The sequence below is a fragment of the Gracilinanus agilis genome, chromosome 3 (assembly GCF_016433145.1).
Source record: "Gracilinanus agilis isolate LMUSP501 chromosome 3, AgileGrace, whole genome shotgun sequence".
In the NCBI taxonomy this organism is placed as follows: domain Eukaryota; kingdom Metazoa; phylum Chordata; class Mammalia; order Didelphimorphia; family Didelphidae; genus Gracilinanus; species Gracilinanus agilis.
The window spans coordinates 297182781-297205661 of NC_058132.1; the positions used below are offsets into that span (position 1 = coordinate 297182781).

The window sequence follows — 22881 nt, forward strand, 5'->3', positions numbered from 1 at the left end:
ACCACTACACTATTACCGTGTTAAAATGGTAGGTAATGGAATAATTTAGTTCTAGAGAGTGAGAAAACAGTAGGGTTCAGAGGAGACAGATAAAAGTGACAGCATGTGAAGCTCCAAACAAAAATGAATACAAGTCAGTGTGATGCCACAGAGTACCCACTTTTAGCTCTAGCTCTTCCTTGCTCCATTTTTTATTCTCAGTGGAAAAACATAATTTAATTTTGGTAAAAAAGGGAAAAGCCACAAAAACCTATTTTAATTTATGAATAATAATCTTCCAAAAAAAATGAAGATCTATTGTAGAATACAATGGAACATGGGATTTAGAGTTTGAAGGTAGTACCTTAGAAATCTAGTCCAAGAAACCATATCATCAAGTTATTCTGGTTCTAGTCACAAATTAAACACAATTCAAAAGTATTCTTCTTAAGGAAAAGCACAATAAATGAACTATAACAATCAAATAGCTATCAACTTGTGAACAAGCATCAACATTACCTGTTCTTCCTCTTTCCTTTTCTCTTCTCGTCTTTCTTCAAGTTTTTTTGTTAGTCTACATTTAAGAAAAGTGGGTTAACCGAGTCATGGTGTGATATGAAATAAACTTAGAAGAATTTAATTCAGCTAAGAAAATGACAAAAAGTGGACAAACAGAAGAAGCCTCTCTTAGTTCATAAAAGAATAATCCCTGTAGCCATGGCAACAACTTGTGTTTGGCCTACAAAGAATGCTGTGACCAATCTATTATTCATATCTTCAATTGTAATTTCAACATCTCTGGCTTATTTTTGGATTCCACTAAATGACAAGCCAAGTAAATGATTATCCTGAAATTCTAATACATGACATTTTCAAACAAATTATGTATGCTTACCTATATACATATAAATTATAATTACACATAATAATCTGTATCTCTCAAAAATGAAAATAAGTAATCTAAAAAAACACCTATTAAAAGCATAGGTAAAGGGGGCAGTTAGGTGGCTCCGTGAATTGAGAGTCAGGCCTGGAGACAAGAGGGTCTCAGCTTCAAATATGGCTTCAGACACTTTCCCAGTTGTGTGACCCTGGGCAAGTTACTTAACCCTCAATTAAGACAAAAACCTCAACTGCCTAGTCCTTAACCACACTTCTGCCTCAGAACCAATACTTAGTATTGATTCTAAGATAGAAGGTAAGAGTCATTTAAAAGAAAAAAAAGCATAGCTAAGTAAAGTTGTAAGATATAAAATAAACCTATAAAAATCAACATTTCCATATGTTACTAATAAAGTCCAGCAGGAAAAGTTAAAGAGAAATTCCATTTAAAATAACTGAAGACAATATCAAAAACTTGGGAGTCTGCCAAGACAAAGCCAGGAACTATATGAACATAACTAAAAACTGTTTTCACATAAATTAAGTCAGGCCTAAACAAGTGGAGAAATATTAATATTGGCCACACCAATATAATAAAAAGGTCAATTCTACCTAAATTAATTTACTTATTCAGTGTCATACCAATCAAACTACCAAAAAATTATTTTAAAGTTCTAGAAAAAATAAGAAATTCATCTGAGAGAACAAAAGGTCAAGAATATCAAGGAACTCTAGACAAAAAAATATGAAGGAAGATGGACTAGCAGAACCAGATTTCAAACTGTATTATAAAGTGGTAATCATTAAAACAATCTGGTACTATCTAAATAAGACAGTGATGGATCAATGGACTAGATTAGGTATACAATATACAGTAGAAAATAACCATAGTGACGATCTAGTGTTTGATAAATGCAAAGATACAAACTTTTGGGACAAGAAAAAAACTGCTAGGAAAAATGGAAACCAAGTTTGGCAGAACTTGGGTATAGACCAACATCTCACATTGTATACAAAGGTATGGTCAAAAGGGTATATGATTAGGGGGGCAGTTAGGTGGCTCAGTGGATTGAGAGTCAGGCCCAGAGATTCCAGGGTCCTGGGTTCAAATCTGTCCTTAAACACTTCCCAGCTGTGTGACCCTTGGTAAGTCACTTAACCCAAATGCCTAGCCCTTACCAGTCTTCTCCCTTAAAACCAATATTTAGTTTGGAAGGCAAGGGTTTGGGGTGGGAGAAATGATGAGCAGGATAGTTTTGGGAAAACCTGGGAAGATCTGTATGAACTGATACAAAGTAAACTGAGCAGAGCTGGAAGATCAGATACATGTAACACCAATATTTTACAACAATCAACTGTGAATGACTTAGCCATTCTCAGCAGTACAGTGATCCAGGATTAATTTCAAATGGCTTATGATGGAAAATGCTGTCTACCTCCAGAGAAATAACTGATAGCATCTGACTGCAAATCAAATCAAACTTTTTTAACCTTCTTTATTTTTGTTTTGGTCTTTCTTCTCTTTTGTGATATGGCTAATGTGGAAGTATGTTTTACATGACTTCACATGTATAATCTATATCAAAGTGCTTGCCTTCTCAAGGAGGGTAGGAATGGAATTTGGAACCCAAAACTTATAAAAAATAAATGTTAAAAATTGTTTTTCCGTGTAATTGATAAAAAATAAAATAAAAAACATTCTTAAAAAAAAAAAGCATAGTTAATACCACCTAAATAATCTCTAAAATTTAGGAACAAAATTGATGTATTCTTCCTCAACTAAAAATGCCCATGTCTAAACAGAAAAATATATACAAAAAAATTTTTACTAATTTTATTAGCATTAATTTTTATTAATAAAAATGTGTTTTTTAACAAGTAAGGTTTAAAAGCATTTTAATTTAGGGAAAGTATCAGAAACAAAAATTTATTTCTAACAATCACAAATAAATATACGAATTTTCTTTTAACTTGGCAACATCAAAGTTTTATATAAAGGCCACTAACTGCTAGCAAATAAAAAAGCAAACCAATAAAATCCACTTAATTTCCAGGGAGTCATTTTAGCTCCCATTCATTTTAAGATAATTAAAACCTCTTGTAAACTACTGGTCAACAAAGAACACTTTGGAAAGCACCCAAAAAGGGGGTGGGTGTCAATTCCAAGATGGGTTTCCAGGAATTCTCCTACTCTACATGTGTGGGATTGTTTTTTCCTGAATTATGATAGGGTTTTGTTGCTTAAATAACTAAGCTTCTCAAGATTCATTCCATCTGCAATCTTCAACAAGAACATAAAATGTTAACATGCATATAAACTAGTAAATTCCCCCAGAATATCAAATAAATGAGATCACAAATGTGGACTGTCAAAAGCAAATCAGCCAAGGACAAAAACATCAAAATAATCACCACCAGGGGGCAGCTGGGTAGCTCAGTGGATTGAGAGCCAGGCCTAGAGACTGGAGGTCCTAGGTTCAAATTTGAACTCAGATGCTTCCCAGCTGTGTGACCCTGGGCAAGTCACTTAACCCCCATTGCCTAGCCCTTGCCACTCTTCTGCCCTGGAGCCAATACACAGTATTGACTCCAAGATGGAAGGTAAAGGTTTAAAAAAATAATCACCACCTGATTCTTCTCAAAGAAAAATAATATTCTAAGCAGAGGATTCTGTGTAACTATTCTACTCCCAGAAGTAGTAGCAAATGAATTTTCAGGTAATCCTTATTTCTATGTTTATTTCTTCTAAAACATTATTGGACATCTGGGAAATTTTAAACCAATAGATTATATGGGAGGTTGTTTTCTACCCCAAACAATCTCCTATACACCTTATAGAATTTTATGTTTTAAAGATAATTTCCCCAGTTAAATTTTCATCCATATGTAAATGTAAAGACTTGCAGCCATTTCTACAACTAGCGTACATTAATATTAGTGAAAGTCTGTTAAATAAATGATTGCCTGCTTCAGATTATTCAAAGGCTATGCTGACAGTAAACAAATCCCTCCCAGACCAAAATTTATTGAATTGTGGAGTTTGAGCATAATTTTAGGGAATAATCTATTCTCTCACATATAAACCTAACCCACATACCTTTGAATTCTTCGCATAGCTTTAACAACATATGCCCCCAAACCTCAGCACGCCCTCTTCTGAAAATATCCAGGAATTTTTTTTTCTCTTAATTTAAGGAAAGAATTTCAACAATTACAGACCCACCCAGTCCTAATATTCTCTTAACTTTATTTTCCATCTGACACTTCTAAGGCATATGCTGCCTTAAGTAATTTCCCTACATTTGAAGCAACACCTAGGAATACCATTTAACCAGGTTACTTAATGGTTATTTATTTAATTTAACCAGGTTATTTAATTTAAAATAAAAACAACTTCAGTTTTTCCTGTTCTTCCTTCATACAGCTATAAAACCTGATCCTGATAGTATTTTATTTGAATCCTTTGAGTATCTAAAGATTAGTATGAGACTGTTGTTGGTTTTTTGGAGGGGGAGTGGGGAATTGAAGAAAAGGCCTTTTTCCCCAATGTGTCTCCAATATTGTTACTACTAATAAAAAGCCCTAGAAGGGAAGACTGAAAAAAAGTTTATTTTCTTCAGAGACAAGCCAAAAGTAGAGAAACCAAGATAATCTATTCTTTGGCACAGTATACTCTGGTTAGAAGCACCACAGGGTGGCATCATAAAGGGAAGCAGGTATTGATCAGAACTCTAGGATCAGTAAAGTAAAAGAAAGAGGAAGAATCACAAAAAAAAGGAGTCTCAATTTCTCATTATTCTATAATCAAAAGAAACAAACTATTCTAAGAAATGTTTTTTTTCTTAAAGGGGGAGGTTATAAGGCATAGAGGGCTTTGAGAACATAAAAAGAACTTTTTTCACTTTTAAAAGAAGCTGGCACACAACCTGAGGCTGAAATATTTCCTTAGAGTTTTATATTAGTAATAGGAATCATCTGTCTGCACTCTCACTCCATATCCTAGCCCAGATTTCTGTTAAAAAGCTATCAGTCTTAAGCATCAATCCCGAAATTCTGCAGTCCCTATTGCCATATGCCAACCTTCACTATGTTGGAACTCTTGCCCCACACTACAACATCCATCATCCAGTGCCTGGAGCTAGGGGAAAGCCTACTCCCTCAGCAAGTGAGTAGTTAATAATTTCACTGTCAGTGATGCAGCAAAAAAGGGAGAGTAGGATGTGCCCCTGGCTACCCTAAAGCAGATCTCAAAAAAGAAACTATGCTCTGATTATGTTCTATAACAGTATTTGTTATACACTTTAGGTAAATGATGAAATAAAAATATTTTTTTCAGGCTGGCCACAGAAACTAATTACTGTTCATAATTCTGTACATATATATTATTGAGTTCCCAAAAACCAACTTAAAAACTTCTGGAACACAATTTGAAAACTTAGTATTCTCAAACCAAAAGGTACACTGATGAAAACTTAAGGTTTCAAATTGATGAGGTTAAATTTGAATAATCTTTCTACTTTTTCCTAACAGGTTATTGAGGTTAATAATGAGATTCTAATTTGGGATCAGCGACCAACTTCTACTAAAAAATGAAGAGGTACCTCCTTTTAGGTGCTAGTCTAAGTGCTCCTGGCTTTATAACCCTAGTTAAAAAAAATACAGAATATTTTTAAAAATTTCTTTTGGTTGTACAATATCAAGAAATGAAGTTGAGATTCCTTATTTGTGATGAACTCTCTCAGGGCTTTTCTAAGTTCTATGTGGCATAAAAAAGTTAAATGTCAATCAAAGCATTCCTAACTGCTTAAGTTGTCTGGAATTCAACTAAAAGTAATCACAGTGTAAAGTTAGGAATTCTCCATATAGCCACTTAAGATTACTATATAATAACAAAAAATGCTGAATGTGAAATTGGAAAAAATCAAAAGGCTGGACATTTATGTTTGAAAAGTAAACCATATTATTCAAGAAACAACATTGAGCACTTATTACTTTGCAAAATACCATGCTCTCTACATAATTACTAAATTAAAAAAAATTCTTGTGTATCTAGTGTTCAATAATCCTAAAAAGTAGACAAATAAAGGTGAGAATAGATATGATCACAGAAACATGGAAATATATGTCCAACCAATTACAAATACATAGGGCTTATTCAAATGCTTGGTATGACCATATATATAAATAAATTTAGTCTCAATAAGGCTTCTTGATATATGATAAGAAAAGTAGCTAAAATGCTTATATCCTTTGATTCTAGAGCACTCATTGCTAGATAAATATACCAAACACCAATATACATCAAATATTCATAGCAGTAGCAGCAAAGGACTAGGGGAAAAAGGTAACTGTCTACTCATTAGAAAATATCTAAACAAATTATAGGATACAAATTTAATAAAATATTATTGCCATAAGAAAATAAGTGTGAATAATGTAAGAAAGTTATATAAGAGCTGGTATGAAAGAAGAAACAGGAAGACAATATATATGATTCCAACAATGTACATGGGAAAAAAACAAGCAAAAAAATTGAATCTTGTAAAAATATAATGAACAAGCTTGGCCCTAAAGAGATGAAAAAATCGGTCTCCATTTCTTCACAAAGGTTGGAGGACAACACACCATCAGACTCAAGTGATTTGGTTAGTTTTCCTGAATTGCTTTTTTCCCCTCTTTTTTATTCTATATTATAAAGGATGACTTTCTGAGGAGGAAGGGAAGGACATATGTAAAAGTGGTGATATAAAAATAAAAATTAGCAATAAATATTTTAGAGAAATAAAAACTTGCTTTCATTTAGAAATTATGAATATTCTAACATTATAAGACCTATCTATATAAATATACAAATCAGTCAAGTAAGCAATCAAAAATTCCAACTCTAACATTAATGCCACCAATCATTTTTGTTTTTTCTATAAATTCTCTAGAAGAGTCAATAAATAATTAAAAGTTAAAAGGCTTATGAAACAGGTTTTCAAAAAAGGCAAACCTCTCCACTTTAACTGTGAGGTCTTCTTCAGCCTGGTGACCCATCATTCTCTCATCTGAACAAGCACTGGCTTCCTGAGTGGGACTGGTATGACTCGAATTTTCTCCACCTTTATTTAACAGGAAGGGAAGGAGGAGAAGGGGAAAGAAATAGCATTGTAAATAAGTTTTAAACTTTAAAAATGTGTACTTGTGTAGCCTCAGCCACTTCCCAGCTGTGTGACCCTGGGCAACTTGACCCCCCATTGCCCACCCTTACCACTCTTCCACCTATAAGACAATACACCAAAATTAAGGGTTAAAAAAAAAAATGTGTACTTGTAATATAACTGATATTCCTATTTCTTAATCTTATTACACACTTAGTTCTCTGTTATTTATATCACATATATAACACATCATAGTAAAGAATCATCTTGGCTTTAAGCTACCATCTCTTCTACCTTTCTAAAATGATTTCCTTGATCTAAAACTTACAGCCATTCTTTGAACTTTACTATTTAGAGTTATCTAGTATCATTAAGTATTGTCACTGAATATTTCTATTCCATACTAGGCTAGAATAAGAACACTTAAAGAGGTAGGTCCAGTATAATACAAAATAGGCTTAGGAAATCTGTCTAAATCTACACTACTCACTCTCCTGTCCATCCCCTGGAGAGCAAGTAACTATTTCTAAGACCACAGAAGGAGACAGTTAAATGGCTTGGACCACATTCCATGGAACAAATAACAATAAAAGCAAATCTCTGGTATGAACTTTGAATGGATCTAATCATTGAAGAGGTGCTTCAAATCAAATTATAGAAGACCTAAAAAGAGACCCTCCGGTAGAGCCTGAATTGAACAATACACAATGTGGCAATCCCAAATTCTGGACTCACAAGTTTATACCTATAGTTAAGCCTTCATTTTAATTGCTTTCAAATATTTTTGCATCATAATCCTGCCATGTTATGCAACATTGCTTCCCCATATCTTGTCTCTTACCTTTCCCTTCGTAGAAGTCTCCTGGATAGTTTTCACATTTCGAATATATTTTGCATATATGCTGTTCTCCAGAGAACATATGATTATAATTGGTAATATCTAACACATTTTATTACTCTAACCAGTCATTTTAATCCTGTTCAACTGTTTATGATCCCATTTGGGGTTTTCTTGGCAAAGACACTGGAGTGGTTTGCCATTTCCTTCTCTAATTCACTGTACAAATGAGAATTAAGGGAAATAGGTGAAATGACTTGCCCAGGGCACACAGCTAGTATCTGAGGCCTTGAGTTTTCCTGATTCCTAGTCTGGTGGTCTATCTACTGGGCCATCTAACTACTCCAAGCTTTAGGGTAACCACTATTTCTTGTTCTTGTCTTGGTTAACCTCAGCACCCTGTGCAGTACACTGCACATAAGAAACACTAAATAAATATTTTAACTAAAAATCTAAGAGTCTATAAAGCACAATGACAAAAAAAAAAACAACTACAAGGTAAAACTTAGAATATGTTAGAGCTTTAAAAAATGCTTTAAGAGCTTGTAAGGTTAACTTTAGAATAAAAAGATGAATACAGAAGAGATAGGCCTATCCTGGTACATATTAACAGATGTCAGAAAATGAGGAACTTTTCAATTTCTATTCACTTCAATCAACTCCATTAAGAATGGAGAAAGATCTTCAAAGTGAATAATAAACATCATTAAAATGGAATTTTAGGGGGCAGCTGGGTAGCTCAGTGGATTGAGAGCCAGGCCTAGAGATGGGAGGTCCTAGATTCAAATCTGGCCTCAGACAATTCCCAGCTGTGTGACCCTGGGCAAGTCACTTGACTCCCATTGCCTATCCTTACCACTCTTCTGCCTTGGAGCCATACACAGTATTGATTCCAAGACGGAAGGTAAGGGTTTTAAATAAAAAAATAAAATGGAATTTTAGGTATGAAAATTAGGAAAGGTAATAGGTAAGAGATGACTTTTACTTCTTTAAAATTCAAATTATTCAGACCCAGAGAAATCATGTCCAAAAGACTAAAAAAACTTGCAAATTCAGGAGCTTCTATTGATCATGTTTAAGAAATCATGTTAGGTTGCAGTGGAGAGAGAGAGGACCTGGATTCAAATCTAGTCTCAAATACTTCCTAGCTGTCTGACCCTGGGCAAATCACTGAATCCCAATTACCTAGTCCTTACCATTCTGCCTTAAAATCTTTAGTTGGTGTTGATTTGAAGACATTAGGTAAGAATTTAAAAAAAACAAAACAAAGATATCATAGGAAATGATAGAGGAAGCAGTGGTGTTTAGACATTTTAATTGTGTTTGACGCTTAATGACCCCACTTTGGGTTTTCTTGGCAAAGATACTGGAGTGGTTTGCCATTTCCTTGTCCAATTCATTGCATAATGATGAAACTGAAGCAAACAGGGTGAAGTGACTTGCTCAGGGTCACACAGCTAGTATCTGAGGCCTTGGGTTTTCCTGAATCCAGGACTGGTGCTCTATCCACTGTGCCATCTAACTGCCCCAAGCTTTAGGGCAACCCCTATTTCTTGTTCTTGTCTTGGTTAACCTCAGCACCCTGTGCAGTGCACCGCACACAAGAAACACTCAATAAATGTTGACAGAACACAGATGCTGTCAGGTCAGGTATCATCCAGGAAATGTCCCAGAAAGAGCTAAGTAGGAATGGCTGGTGTCTCAATTTAGAGGGTGTTAAAATAACTACTGTCAAACTGACAATAATAACAGATGTTCACTCTCTTCCCTGAGCATGCATACAGGTTATGATGGAAACCCTCCTAAGATTTGGCAAAACTGATTGCTCCAGTTCTTGAGGAAATTAATTATCTTATCTTTGGAACTCCACCCTGGGTCCATGTTATCTTCAATGGTGACAGAGTGAATGCAAATCTATCTAGCCCATTACATAAAATTGTCTCCAAACCCCAGACCATGCTTCACCTTCATATGTCATGTTGTCATCAGTCCTTGAAGGTAGAGACTGTCTTACTTTCAGCATTTGGCTCTTGCACTTGGCACAGAACCTGATACCTATTAAAATGCTTAATAAATGCTTTTTCATTCATCCACACTTCTGGTAATTCATCTAGGTATAATTATTTCTGAAGGAATCTGAATACATTTCTAAGGATTATGAAGTCTTGGGCAAGAAATCAAAGAACTTTAGCATGAACAGTCTTTTAATTATTACAAGTGATCCAAGGCAACTATTTCAGAAGAACTAGTTAGGATTCTTTACAGTTGGTTAAGAAGATGTAGTTTGAAAATAAGACTTGGATTTCTAGACTAAAGCTTAAGATACAGGAATGATGGTGTTTGGATTGAAGTACATCCAAGAAGGTCTAGTGAAAATATTATTTGTCTACACCTTACAAATCTAGTCAAAAAACTGTTAAATTGAAAAGGATGGGGGGAGCAAGAAAACTGCCTATTTATTTTGACCAGATGAGCTATTATTCAGAGTAGAATGTAGAAAGAAAAAATGCAGTGAGGGTACTCCAAAACCAGTAAGAAATAAATTCCAAGAAAGGAACTAGTAATGAAAACTAACTTCAGATGTACACAATGTATACACAAACATATACACACAGATGTATAAACAAATGAACAAAGTATAGTTAACAAGCAAGGGGATACGAAAGATTCTAATGTAAGTAAGCAATTTAAATTTCAGATGTTTCATTTCAACTTGGGACTCATGACCTATGACAACACCGACAAGGAATATTTTATTCAAAAAGAACAGGACATGAGGAAACATAAGAAAAACAGCTGCTTGAACACAAGGGTTGGGGTGGACATGATTGGGGATGTGGACTCAAAACTACCACACCAATGCAACTACCAACAATTTGGAAATAGGTCTTGATCAAGGACACATGATAAAACCAGTGGAAATGTGTGTCGGCCATGGGTGGGGGGAGTGCGGGGGGGTGAAGGGGAAAGTAGGAGCATGAATCATGTAACCATGTTAAAAATGAATATTAGGGGGCAGCTGGGTAGCTCAGTGAATTGAGAGCCAGGCCTAGAGACGGGAGGTCCTAGGTTCAAATCTGGCCTCAGACACTTCCCAGTTGTGTGACCCCGGGCAAGTCACTTGACCCCCATTGCCTACCCTTACCACTCTTCCACCTATAAGTCAATACACAGAAAGTTAAGGGTTTAAAAATTTTTTTTAAAAAATGAATATTAATAAATGTTTAAAATAAAAAAAAAAAAGAACAGGACAGGTAAAGGGAGAGGAAAGTGCAGCTGTAGCGGGATTATGAATAAAATTATGTTTAAGAAATCTGGAAACCAGAGGTTGTCAGCATGATGAAGATCAAAAGAAGCAGAACTAGATGTGAATGTCATTAGAATAATTACAGAACACAAAAATAAGTAAGAGAATCAGGAAAAATCACAAACTTTTCAAAAAAGCATGATATAGTAAAGATAGGAAACTTCAATTATCCAGATATTTGCTAGAGCTCTCTTTCTACCAAAAGCAGAACAACTAATAACTTTTTGGCTTCCTTAATGACAATTTCTTCTTTCAATAGGTTGAGGAGCCAATGAAGGGAAATACTATTCTAAACTTTGTTGCTGAAGCACCTTAGGGAGAAATGACTGCTCCATCTAAATTTTGTGACAGAGAAGAACATGAAAACTAGACAAATTTTGACATTAACCCTAAATCTTTGGAGAACAGACTTTGTAGGACACCATGGACTGATAATCCTTTAGGGACATCAGCTAAGGATGAAAGAGAAGCTCTTAAAAATGAAGCTGAAAAGAAAAATTTACAAGACAAAGGGAATCAAGCAGAACCTGGAGAACACTATACACAGGAAGAGCAATATTGTATAATGACCAACTGTTGAATGACTCAGCTATTCTCAGCAATACAATATAATTCAAGACAGTGCCAAATGACTTATGACAAAAAAATCCAGGGAAAGAACTGAATGCAGATCAAAGCATACTATTATTATTGAAAAATAAAATGAAGTTGAAGCAGTTACAATGAGAAAGAAGAAATGTCTAAAGAGACCAATATAATTACACAGGAAACTCAATGACCAACTTTTATCTAAAAAAGACAAAAACAAGATGAGCAATAGCTTATGTACATAAAAAAATATGGCATGATCCTTTAAGAATAATTTCAGAGGGCAGCTGGGTAGCTCAGTGGATTGAGAACCAGGACTAGAGACCGGAGGTCCTAGATTCAAATCTGGCCTCAGACACTTCCCAGCTGTGTGACCCAAGTCACTTGACCCCCACTGCCTACCCTTACCACTCTTCTGCCTTGGAGCCAATACATAGTATTGGCTCCAAGGCAGAAGGTAAGGGTTTAAAAAAAAAAAAGAAGAATTTCAGAATTAAAAAAAAAAAGAATAACATAAGGAGCCCTAAAGCTCAGGATGAGCTGAAGCTGGCAAAGAAAGCAATGAAAATAAAAATATTTTTAAGCTGTATGCTGATGAAGAAAGGAAGCTCAAAGAAGACAGAGAACTGGTGCTAGAGATGATTACTAAAAATGAGGAGAAGGCAAGTCTAACTGACCAATGATTTTTTTTTGCTTATTAGATGAAAGATCTTTGAATGGGAAAAACAAACAACAGAATAAAAAAGGCTTAAAGGGAAAAGAAATCAAGGTAATGAATAGGGACACAGAAATCATCTAGCTGTCCTTAGTAAGCTGAAATTGCCAAGTGTAGAAGAAAAACCATCTCAGAGTCCTGAATGAATAGGTAAACATGATTGCTAAGACTCTATTAGTAGAGCAGATAGGTGGCTTTGTGGATAGAAAGCCAGGTCTAGAGTATGGAGGTCCTGGGTCAAAATCTGGCCTCAGGCATTTCCTAGCTGTGTGTATAACCCTGGGCAAGTCACCTTACCCTTACCATTCTTCTGCCTTGGAACCAATATTTATGTATTGATTCTAAGACAGCAGGGAAGGGTTTTTTAAAAATAAAAATTAACGGGGCAGCTGGGTAGCTCAGTGGATTAAAAGCTAGGCCTAGAGATGGGAGGTCCTAGGTTCAAATCTGGCCTCAGATACTTCCCAGCTATGTGACCCTGGGCAAGACACTTGACTCCCATTGCCTACCCTTGCCACTCTTCTGCCCTGGAGCCAATACACAGTATTGACTCCAAGACGGAAGGTAAGGGCTGAAAAAAATAACTAATAAATAAAAATTTAATTAAAAAAATTTAAAGGCCCTTTTATTGAGTAATATTCCAAACATTATGGAAAAGTGCCACAGGATTGAAATAGGGCAAATGTCCAATTTTAATCTAAGTCTAGTAACCCTGTCAAAAAAAAAAAAAGATAAGTAAGATTATTATAGTGTAGACCAGTGATGGGCAAACTGCGGCCCCCTGAACTATTCTATCCGCCCATGTGACATTATTCTTAATCTGACGAATACAATGAGTAGGATACAATACAATGAAACTCCGAAAGAGTTGCCTTAGAAACAGACTGACAGATGAACATTTCCTTTTGTTTGGCCCCCTCTTTAAAAAGTTTGCCCATCACTGGTGTAGACCAGTGGTTCCCAAACTTTTTTGGCCTACCGCCCCCTTTCCAGAAAAAATATTACTTAGCCCCCTGGAAATTAAATTTTTTTTTTAAATTTTAATAGCAATTAATAGGAAAGATAAATGCACCTGTGGCCATCACCTCACCCCTGGATCGCTGCAGCACCCACCAGGGGGCAGGTAGCGCCCACTTTGGGAATCACTGGTGTAGACTGTTCTTTTTTTTTTTTTAAACATCATAATTATTTATAGGAGGAAAGATGGAAGTCAGATGACAGGATAGTTAGATAGATCTTAACATGGTTGAATTATCAAACCCAAAGAGAAGTCATTAATGGTTCAGTGTAAATATGAAAGATGTCCAGTGCAGAGCTCCAAGAATCTGTGCTAGATCTTGTTTAACATTTTTATCAGTGAGTTTCATAAAGGCACAGATAGAACACATAAAATTTTTATGGTGAAAAGCTAAAAGGAATCATTAACATTGGATGAAAGGAAAAAACCAACATCACAAGTAAAAAGGAAAAGGTAAAATGGCTAGACTGTGGTATGTCTAGAAAAGATCTGAAGGTTTCAATGGACAGTGAGCTCAATAAGGTAGCAGTGTGATAAGGCATAAAAAAAAGCTAAGATTCTTTAGGCCACACTAAGAAAGAAATACTGTCAACTGGGGAATATTTAAATTAGTTATGGTATGCATAATGAAATATTACTGTATTATAAGAAACAGTAACTATGATGAATACAGTGAAACATGGGAAGCTTATAAATTATGAAATAATAAGCAGAACCAGTTAAACAATATACCTAATGACTATAACAATGTAAATGGAAAAAGCAAAAAAGCAATCAATTAAATGATGTTAAATTATAATGACTAAGCTTGGGGTCCCCTACCCCCCAAAAAAGTTACAAAAATGCACATTCCTCCCTTCTTTGTAGAGATGATAACCATAAATATAGAATACTACATCCAGGGCAGCTAGGTGACTCAGTGGCTAGAATGCCAGGAGGGTCTGGGCCTTAGACACTTCCTAGCTGTGTGACCCTGGGCAAGCCGCTTAACCCCAAATAATTGCCTAGTCAAGGCTAAGGCCTTCTGTCTTAGGGTTGTTACTAAGATAGAAAATAAAGGTTTAAAAAAAAAATACTACATATGTCAAATCTGATTTGATGTGTTGGCTAGCTTTATTAGCTTGGGTTTTTTTTCTTCTGTTTTAGGGGATTACTTTTTGGGGTGGGGAAGGATGTAGAGTAAAGAATGGATATAAAAAATGTAGATGATATAAAAACAGAAAACATTAATAAATGTTTTTTTAAAGAAAGCATAGTATATAGACCTAGGGTGTTGTTAATCAACTTGGGTTCTATCCTATCCCAAAAGAAGCAGAAAGTTAGGAGGCAAATTTCAATTAATACAATTAGAATTTTCAAATAATTAAAACTATCCAAATCAATTCAACAAATTTTTTATTGCTGTTGTTGTTGATCACTTTATATAAGATTTGGAGCTAAACAGAGATGACAAAGATTGAAAAAAAAACAACTAGAAACCCCCAATAAGGATCTTACAATTTGATAGTAGAAGTGGGATGGGAATAGGAGCGAGATAGAGGCCTGACTAATGTTAAAGCAAGAATTTGGGGGTCCCTCAAAAGGCTATGGTGTTCAGAGTTAACTGAAGCTCCCTGACAGAGAAGTTATTCATAGTTGTGAGGAACACACTATTTCACAAAGTAATCTCTCTCACTCACTAGAAATGCTCAGTAAGAGGCAAAACAACAATCAGCTATGGACTTGGAAGGACTACATGACAAAGGCCACTTCTAACTTTTATAATCTATAACTCTAACCTCTAAATTTATTTAGTTGCATACATGCTATCCAAATACAAAAAGAATGCTCCACTATGCTACTTTCAAAAAATACATTCAGGGATGAAAGCATAATTGCCTGCACTAAGAACAAAGAATTTTTAAATGTACTAACTTCCTTTTGATGTCTCTTTTGAATCTATACAGCTTATCTCCATATGATTAGCAATTTCATAGTTCACAAAGGAAACTTAAACAACCATGATAGAATTCCTTGAATTATAGTATAACACAATTTTTCAATTGAGTGAATTTTGACTTATCTATATCAGGACTTCTTATCCTGCATCTATCTTCAGCATTTAGTGAACTATGGTAGTTTTTTTTTAAAGACATAATTCATACAAAATATTATTAGCTAAACTAGGAGGACATGTCCAACAGTAGTAATATTAAAATTACCTATAGAAATGCTTGATTGTGTATCAGGAGATGTGGATGGTGTTTCACAAAGCTCTACATTTCTGGCTTGAGAATTTTCTGAAGTGTTGTTATGTTCAAAAGAAGAACAAGGGTTAGAAACTAGATTAGCTGATTGGTTCCCAATTCCAACCGATGCTTCACTTTTTAGTGTGTGCATCTGGGGAAAAACAAATGAGAATTTAATCAACACATAATACTCTAAGCCTATATTGACAGATCAGCCTGAAATGTGAGCCCAGATGGTTTTTATTAGATAGAACGAAGGCATGTACCAAGACTTCGTGTAACACATTTAAACTAGCTTAAGCAAATAATTCCATAATTTCTAATTATAAATTATGCCAAGGCTATATTATAGAATTGTTGTTTTCTACAGCATAGAAAGAAGACCTTTTAAATATAACACTAGATTTCATTTAAATCAATTTTAAATTAATCTTAAAATGAAAGAAAACAAAAGTATAAAATGTGGCATCCTTTTGCTCAATTTCTCTTTATTTTAACAGAAGGCAGAAGGGGTATAGCAAGAAGAGTAAAAGACAAATATGACTTTTTACAGGAAGAAGTAAAGTGAACATAAAGAGTATGCAGTACTGGAACCATGGAGTAAGGAGAAGCAGGGGTTAAAAAAAGAGAACAGGATGGCACACAACAGCCACACTTATCTTACAAATAGGCAGGATATAAACTGGGTTTTTTTTGTTTTTTTTTTTAAAAACCTTTACCTTCTGTATTAGAATCAATACCGGGTATTGCTTCTAAGACAGAAGAGTGGTAAGGGCTAAGCAATGGGGGTTAAGTGATTTGCCCAGGGTCACACAGCTAGGAAGTGCTTGAGGCCAAATTTGGACCTAGAATGACTTCCTGTCTCTAGGCCTGGCTCTCAATGCACTGAGCCACCCAGCTGCACCCCAAACTGTTATTTTTAAAGATTGCTTTCACATAAATAGCTTTCAAAAGGTTCAATCTAACTGGCTAGCCTTGAAGGGCTTCAAAAGCATTTCTGTACTGAGTAAAAAAAGAACCCTTGATATAGTATATTCTTATCTTTATGAATTCTGCTCCCTCTTACCTGTCTGACTTTGTGAATTCTGGTAACAAGTTCCTCTGCTGTAACGCTTCCTGCTATTACTTCCAAGGGAATTCCACTGTCTCCTATAAAGAAACTGGATGGGACACATACTACAGGATCTGTGCAATAAAATAAAGGCTAATAACAGATTCATGATGTGAAACAATTGGCTATTTTTATAAAATAAGTAGTAGTCTTACCAAAAAGAATAAGAGCAAGTTCATTTTAATTTCTGTGAACTATGGCCTTTTATATTATAACCAACTATGTTTCTGTGGGAATTTTGGCAAATCACTCTTACCTTTGGGCTTCAGTCTCTTCAGCTGTAAACATAAGGGGGGGTCCATGATTTTATAAAGTATTTTTAAGTTAAATCAAACTATAATCCTGAACCTAAAGATGCATGATTTAATGAACCATATCTTTGAGTAAAGAGGAAAGTGTACTGCTTCCATTCTCTTGCCAATTGATTCCTTCATTCTCGTTCCTGTTGTTGTAATTCACCCTTCATTCTGGAAAAGGACCAAAGTCATCATGGGGTGATGTCTTGACTTGCTCATGAATTGGATATAAGGGGGACAGAGCTGCATAAAGTCATGAGCCTCACTCTCTTTTTTAGTCATTCAGTTTCTTTCCTGTACATCCATCTTGGAACCTTTTTCTACAAGTACAACCAATTGCCCTTCCTTGGTTTTCCTGACACCCACTGAATATGTCACACAATGCAATGGCACTATAACTTTCATAACTTCATATGCTCCAAATTGTTATTATCTCAAGTATTAGGTGTATTGCCATAAATAAAATACATTACTTTTTAAAAATGTGATTTGTGATTCTTAAAAATATTTCATGAATTATCCAAGTCACTTAAGATTAAGTTATTCTACTGAAACCTATATAATTTAATTTTTCTCCATTCAAAGGATACAGATTTGTGAGAATTGTAGACATGCTTCACTGTAAAACAAAACCAAATATAGTCAACAGATTGTTACAAATGTTTTCCAAATACTAGTTTTTTTCATGAAGACTTATTAGTGGAAAAAACGCTGGGTATGGAATTGGAGGACTTGAGTTTGAAGGCTGGCTTCACTTACAACTTATATGTCTTCAAGCAAAAATTTGACTTCTGGGCTATAGTTTCCTCATCCACAAAACAAAGAAGTTGGAATAGATGCTGTCTAAGGTCCCTTCCAGCTTGAGATTTTATTTATTATCTAACCACAGCTATTTCTCCCAAGACACAACAATCAACTAAAAGAAAAAAAAAAACAACCAACCTTATTCCATGTGATTTGGGAGTGATTTGTATTATTCTTTTTAGACGAATACAATCACTGGCCACTGACTAGCTGGTCTGATACACTACTTACTTGCTGCTAAAACTCCCCAGAACTATTTGTCCTATATTTAGCCATAGGCAAATAGCACTGAATTATAGCAGATACTTCTCAAAATAACAGGTTTTGACTGATTAAAGTGACTGCTTCAAAAAACAAATTGTTTTCCAAAAACTATATAATTTGTTTCATTTTCAAAGCTTTTATTTGACAGGTCCCATAATTACTGCCATTTGACATCATTTTAATTTCCAGTCTTTTATTTGGAAAGCAGAAAATACCTAAAATTTCACACCAGTCAACCCTACAGAAGCTATGAAAATCAATGGAATTAGTCTTTAGGGATAAATATGAGGTCCCACAATTTCTATCTCCAGACAACATTATTATTAATACTTCAAAACCTTCATGGTAAGAAGTCATATGGTTCAAGGGAGAGAGCACTGGATGTAGTCAGAAAATACAGGTTCATATCCAGATTCTACTATTTACTAGTTGTGTGATTTGTTAAATACCCTAACTTCTTGTTGACTTAGTTTCCTTATCTGTAAAATGAGGCAGACAACACAATCTCTGAGGTTCTGTCTCTAAATCCTGTAATCCTATTAATCTTAGTTCCCAAAATTAAGCTGTCAAAAATACCTAGAAACAGATTTTAAAAGTATGAAACTAGCCTGAGTTTTGGCTATGGAAATAGATCTAAAGGACCTAAATAACTTGAAGCTGATAATGTAATTAAAATTTCAAGTACACTATATGATAATCTACCTTCATATTCTTCCTTCCTAGCTTTAATACTTAAATACAACATGCTATTAGATGCCACTGAACAGCTGCAAAATTAAGAATATTCAACTTTTCATTGCAATAAAACAGATTAATCAACAAGGTCAGGCATTGGAGTATCTAGTTAAAATGTCCCATGTATATACAAATGACCAGTTTTTAAAGAGTCATAATGCAAGAAAGCATATTTATTATGCAAAACATTCCTACTAACAAAGAAGAGGCTCAAAGATACACCTTTTGCAATAAAATATATTTTATTACCTCTATTACACTTCATTACCTGAAGTAGAAATAATTCAGCAAGCATATGGATGTGCTCTGGGACACAAATTCCCTAGTCAATAAATCTCCATGGAACATTCCTTTCCTCCTCCATTCAAAGTAGTCTATTCCTCAACATTCCCTCTTCTTCCAGAGGTTATCTCTACAAATATCCATAGAAATTGAATACTCCTACAATGTAGACAATAACTCCCAGACTTACAGACAGCTGGCCTGTGAGCCCTAGAAATACCTATAGTTCCTCCTCTTAGCTGGGTCTGCCTTGACCCAATTGAAGAGTCTTGCACCGCTACTCTATTACTAATAACACTGATCTAGGGCTAGGTCAGTTGAAAACTTTCAATAATCAACTCTGTCAAAACATTTTTTGTTCCCAGAGGATTTCTTAATTGAGGTATCACTGCACACAGCATACAATTTAATCTTTCTTATGTCATTTGGAAGACCTTTCAGAATAGTGAAGAGATTTCAAGCCTTTATTATGAATATCAATTACTATTGCACTGTAAATATATAAAAGCACTTATTAAGATAAGTTATTGGTTAAAATGTTGGATAAATCAGTTTTTACTCTTTGGCAGAACATTAAAACTTCAAATATTTAAGTTTAAGGTACTGATGAATCTAGAAAAGGATAACAGGACATAAGTTCCTATCCTACTTAAAGTATTCTAATATCTGCCAAATCTACATTAAGTCTAAAATATACTATGACAATGCAGAATCACAGGCAGCTGTAACTATGCCTAAAAACGTTTAAAATGAAAGAAGTATTAGGATGTGAGCAAACCTTTTGGTATCAATTTTAATTGCCACAAAACTGTCTGAGGAAGCTTCTGTAACCTTCTCATCCTCCCAACTTTCAGCCATCTGTGCAGACTGTTCATCATCACCTGTAAAACATTTTTTAAATTCTTAAAACCTAAAGTTATACTAATCCAAATTCTAATCTATTCATGTGAAATTCTTTTTCTGGGGGTAAAAATTTGGGGAAAAAAAGGAAATTTCTTTAAAAGCATAATTGTCAGGGCAGTTAGGTTGCTCAGTGGAAAGAGAGCCAGGCCTAAAGATGAGAAGTTGGAATTTCCTAGCTGTGAGATCCTGGTCAAGTCACATTAACTCCCACTGCCTAGCCCTTACTGCTCTTCTGTCTTGGAACCAATTACTCAGGTGAAAAATAAGAGTTTAAATTTTTTTAAAAGTATAATTGCTAGGACTACCATTTAATTCCAAATTTGAAAAATGAAATCTTCATAAATTAAGAGAAAAAGTATATATCTAAAAAACATTTTAGTCTTGATCGATGACACATGAAGAAAACAGTAGAAATGCGCATCGGCTATGGGGGGTAGGGGAGGAAGAACATGAATCATGTAACCATGGAAAAATTTTTTAAAAAAAGAAATTTTAAAATTTAAATGCTGAGGGCAGCTGGGTAGCTCAGTGGATTGAGAGCCAGGCCTAGAGACAGGAGGTTCAAATCCGGCCTCAGACACTTCCCAGCTGTGTGACCCTGGGCAAGTCACTTGACCCCCATTGCCTACCCTTACCAATCTTCCACCTATAGGTCAATACACAGAAGTTAAGGGTTTAAAATTTAAAAAAAAAAAAATTTAAATGCTGATACTCTTGAATATAGGATTATTTTTCCGAATCAAATGCTGATCAAAATATAAAAGAAAAAGTTTAACAAGACCACCAAATTCATAGGCATTGTACATTGTGTGCTTTTGGAAAAGTAAGATTTTAATATGTTGAATTTGAATAGCACCTTTCCTGAAAAGAGGTCAACCTTCTTCAATAAAGTTGCACATTTTGTTCATTCAAAATCTCAATGAGATAGGAGTGTTAAGTGTATTTTTTCTCCTTTTCATTCTCCTACGTATAAAATAAAAAGCTCTTTTGCAATTTCATATGTACTCTTTGATATCTCTAAAATACTTTGAAAGTCTCTGACAGAGTGTTGAAACGTAGTAATTGCTTAGTCTAGTAACAATAACAATTCTTTGATTTCTTTAACTTATAAGTAAAAATTTCACTTCTCAAAAAACATGGGTTGTCTATAAAAATATTTATAGGTAAAAGGTTATATGAATGAGAAGCTACCTCTAAGACCAAGATTCTTTCAGGGTATGGAAATTCTTTTCAGGTTTCTTTTGGCCATAAGTACTGTTCATATTACAATATGTATATTTGCTATCACAGTCCCAGATTCAGGGAAGCTCTGAACTCTAAGTGGAATTTACAGTCATGGACTTAAGTGTATTTCCAGAGAGCTGGTAGGTAGTATAACTTCCTACTTCCATTGCCTTCATATCTGTAGAGGGGCTACAAATCCTATTCTGAAAATCCCAAACTAGGGACAAGGGTTAATTTGTTGTAACTGTAGGAAGGCCAACAGTTTTCATAATCTATGTAAAAATCTTCCAACAAAACAGTAATTATTAGAATACTAAATTAATGCAATACATGTTCATCAATATAATGTTAATTTAAAAAGGACTGAGTATGTAGAAAACCCCAAAGCAAAAGACTTAATATTTTATCCTATTAAAAACTCATCTTATTAATATTTGACTATATTTCTAAGATTATATAATTAAATCTAACAATCTCTGACACATAATTTTAAATCTGACATAGCCTCTGAGGGCATTTCCCATAAAAGATATTTATTTGCTTGTTGTGAACACACAATGAGTAGACCTAACACTCCAGAACACTAGACTTCTTAACTTTTGCACAATTTAAGTGACTATTTGGGCAGTTCATATTTGTTCCACAAACTATTATGCCCTTGTGGAAAAAAATAGCAGGGTATATATTTTGCAAAAGTTTCGGAACTTAATTTCTAGGTTAAGCTGCAAGATGAGAGATTTAACCCCTCCAATGGTAATTTTATTTTAAAATATTAATAAAAGACTATTAGATTTTAATTCACTAGAGCCATTTAAATCTTTAACTCTACCATCAAACTGACAATGTACTAAGGAGTCAGAGGAGCAGAGTTAAAGTTCCAGCTCTATCACTTACTATGTGCTTGTTATTTATTTCCTGACTTGGTTTCTTCATCTGTAAAATAGGGATTAACAATATTTGCCCTGCCAACTTACAATAAGGTTACTTTAAAGATCAAATTAATATATATTAAAATCTTAAAAATATTAAAATCTAAAAAAAATGCTAAAATCTTCAAAATACTAAATAGTGTGAAGTATCATTTCAATAAAAATAAGTGTCACTTGACTTCCCCTTTTTCTTTCTGACACATCTCTTACAATAATATGGTAGTTTTTTAATTCATGCCATACCCAGAATGATAGGTACCATAACTTCCAAAAACAGGGTATGGAAGGACAATTAAAATGATTCAAGATTAATTAAAATAATCTTCCATTTGACAGAAATTTAGAACTAAATTTAAAATAGTTTGTTACAAATAAAAAAAAACTTCACCTCTCCAAGAAAATCAGACCTTAATGTTTTTCATACTTTCCCACCTTGATCTTCATTGCTATAAATGGAACTTTGGTACTATATTATACTGTCTAAAAGAGAAATGGGAAAATGAAGAGTATATATACAATGCCATTAAGTGTGAAGAACTAAAAAATCTTAAGTCTAATAGTAGACACAGATATTCTCATCTGATTCACATAATTCAAGTCTGAAAAAAAAAAGGTTCATAGAAAGCACACTTAAA

General features: G+C 34.4%; 1 protein-coding gene across 1 annotated transcript in view; it reads right to left on the reverse strand.

The window, feature by feature from the left end:
- Nucleotides 1-22881, reverse strand: part of UBXN4 (UBX domain protein 4) — a 38392-nt gene that overhangs the window by 14091 nt on the left and 1420 nt on the right. The window contains exons 2-7 of the mRNA XM_044669902.1: nt 19969-20071; nt 17696-17724; nt 16765-16883; nt 15672-15849; nt 6857-6965; nt 499-553 (exon numbers count right to left, since the gene is read on the reverse strand). Of these exons, the coding sequence (XP_044525837.1) occupies nt 499-553; nt 6857-6965; nt 15672-15849; nt 16765-16883; nt 17696-17724; nt 19969-20071 (593 nt within the window). The remainder of the gene's footprint in view (nt 1-498; nt 554-6856; nt 6966-15671; nt 15850-16764; nt 16884-17695; nt 17725-19968; nt 20072-22881) is intronic.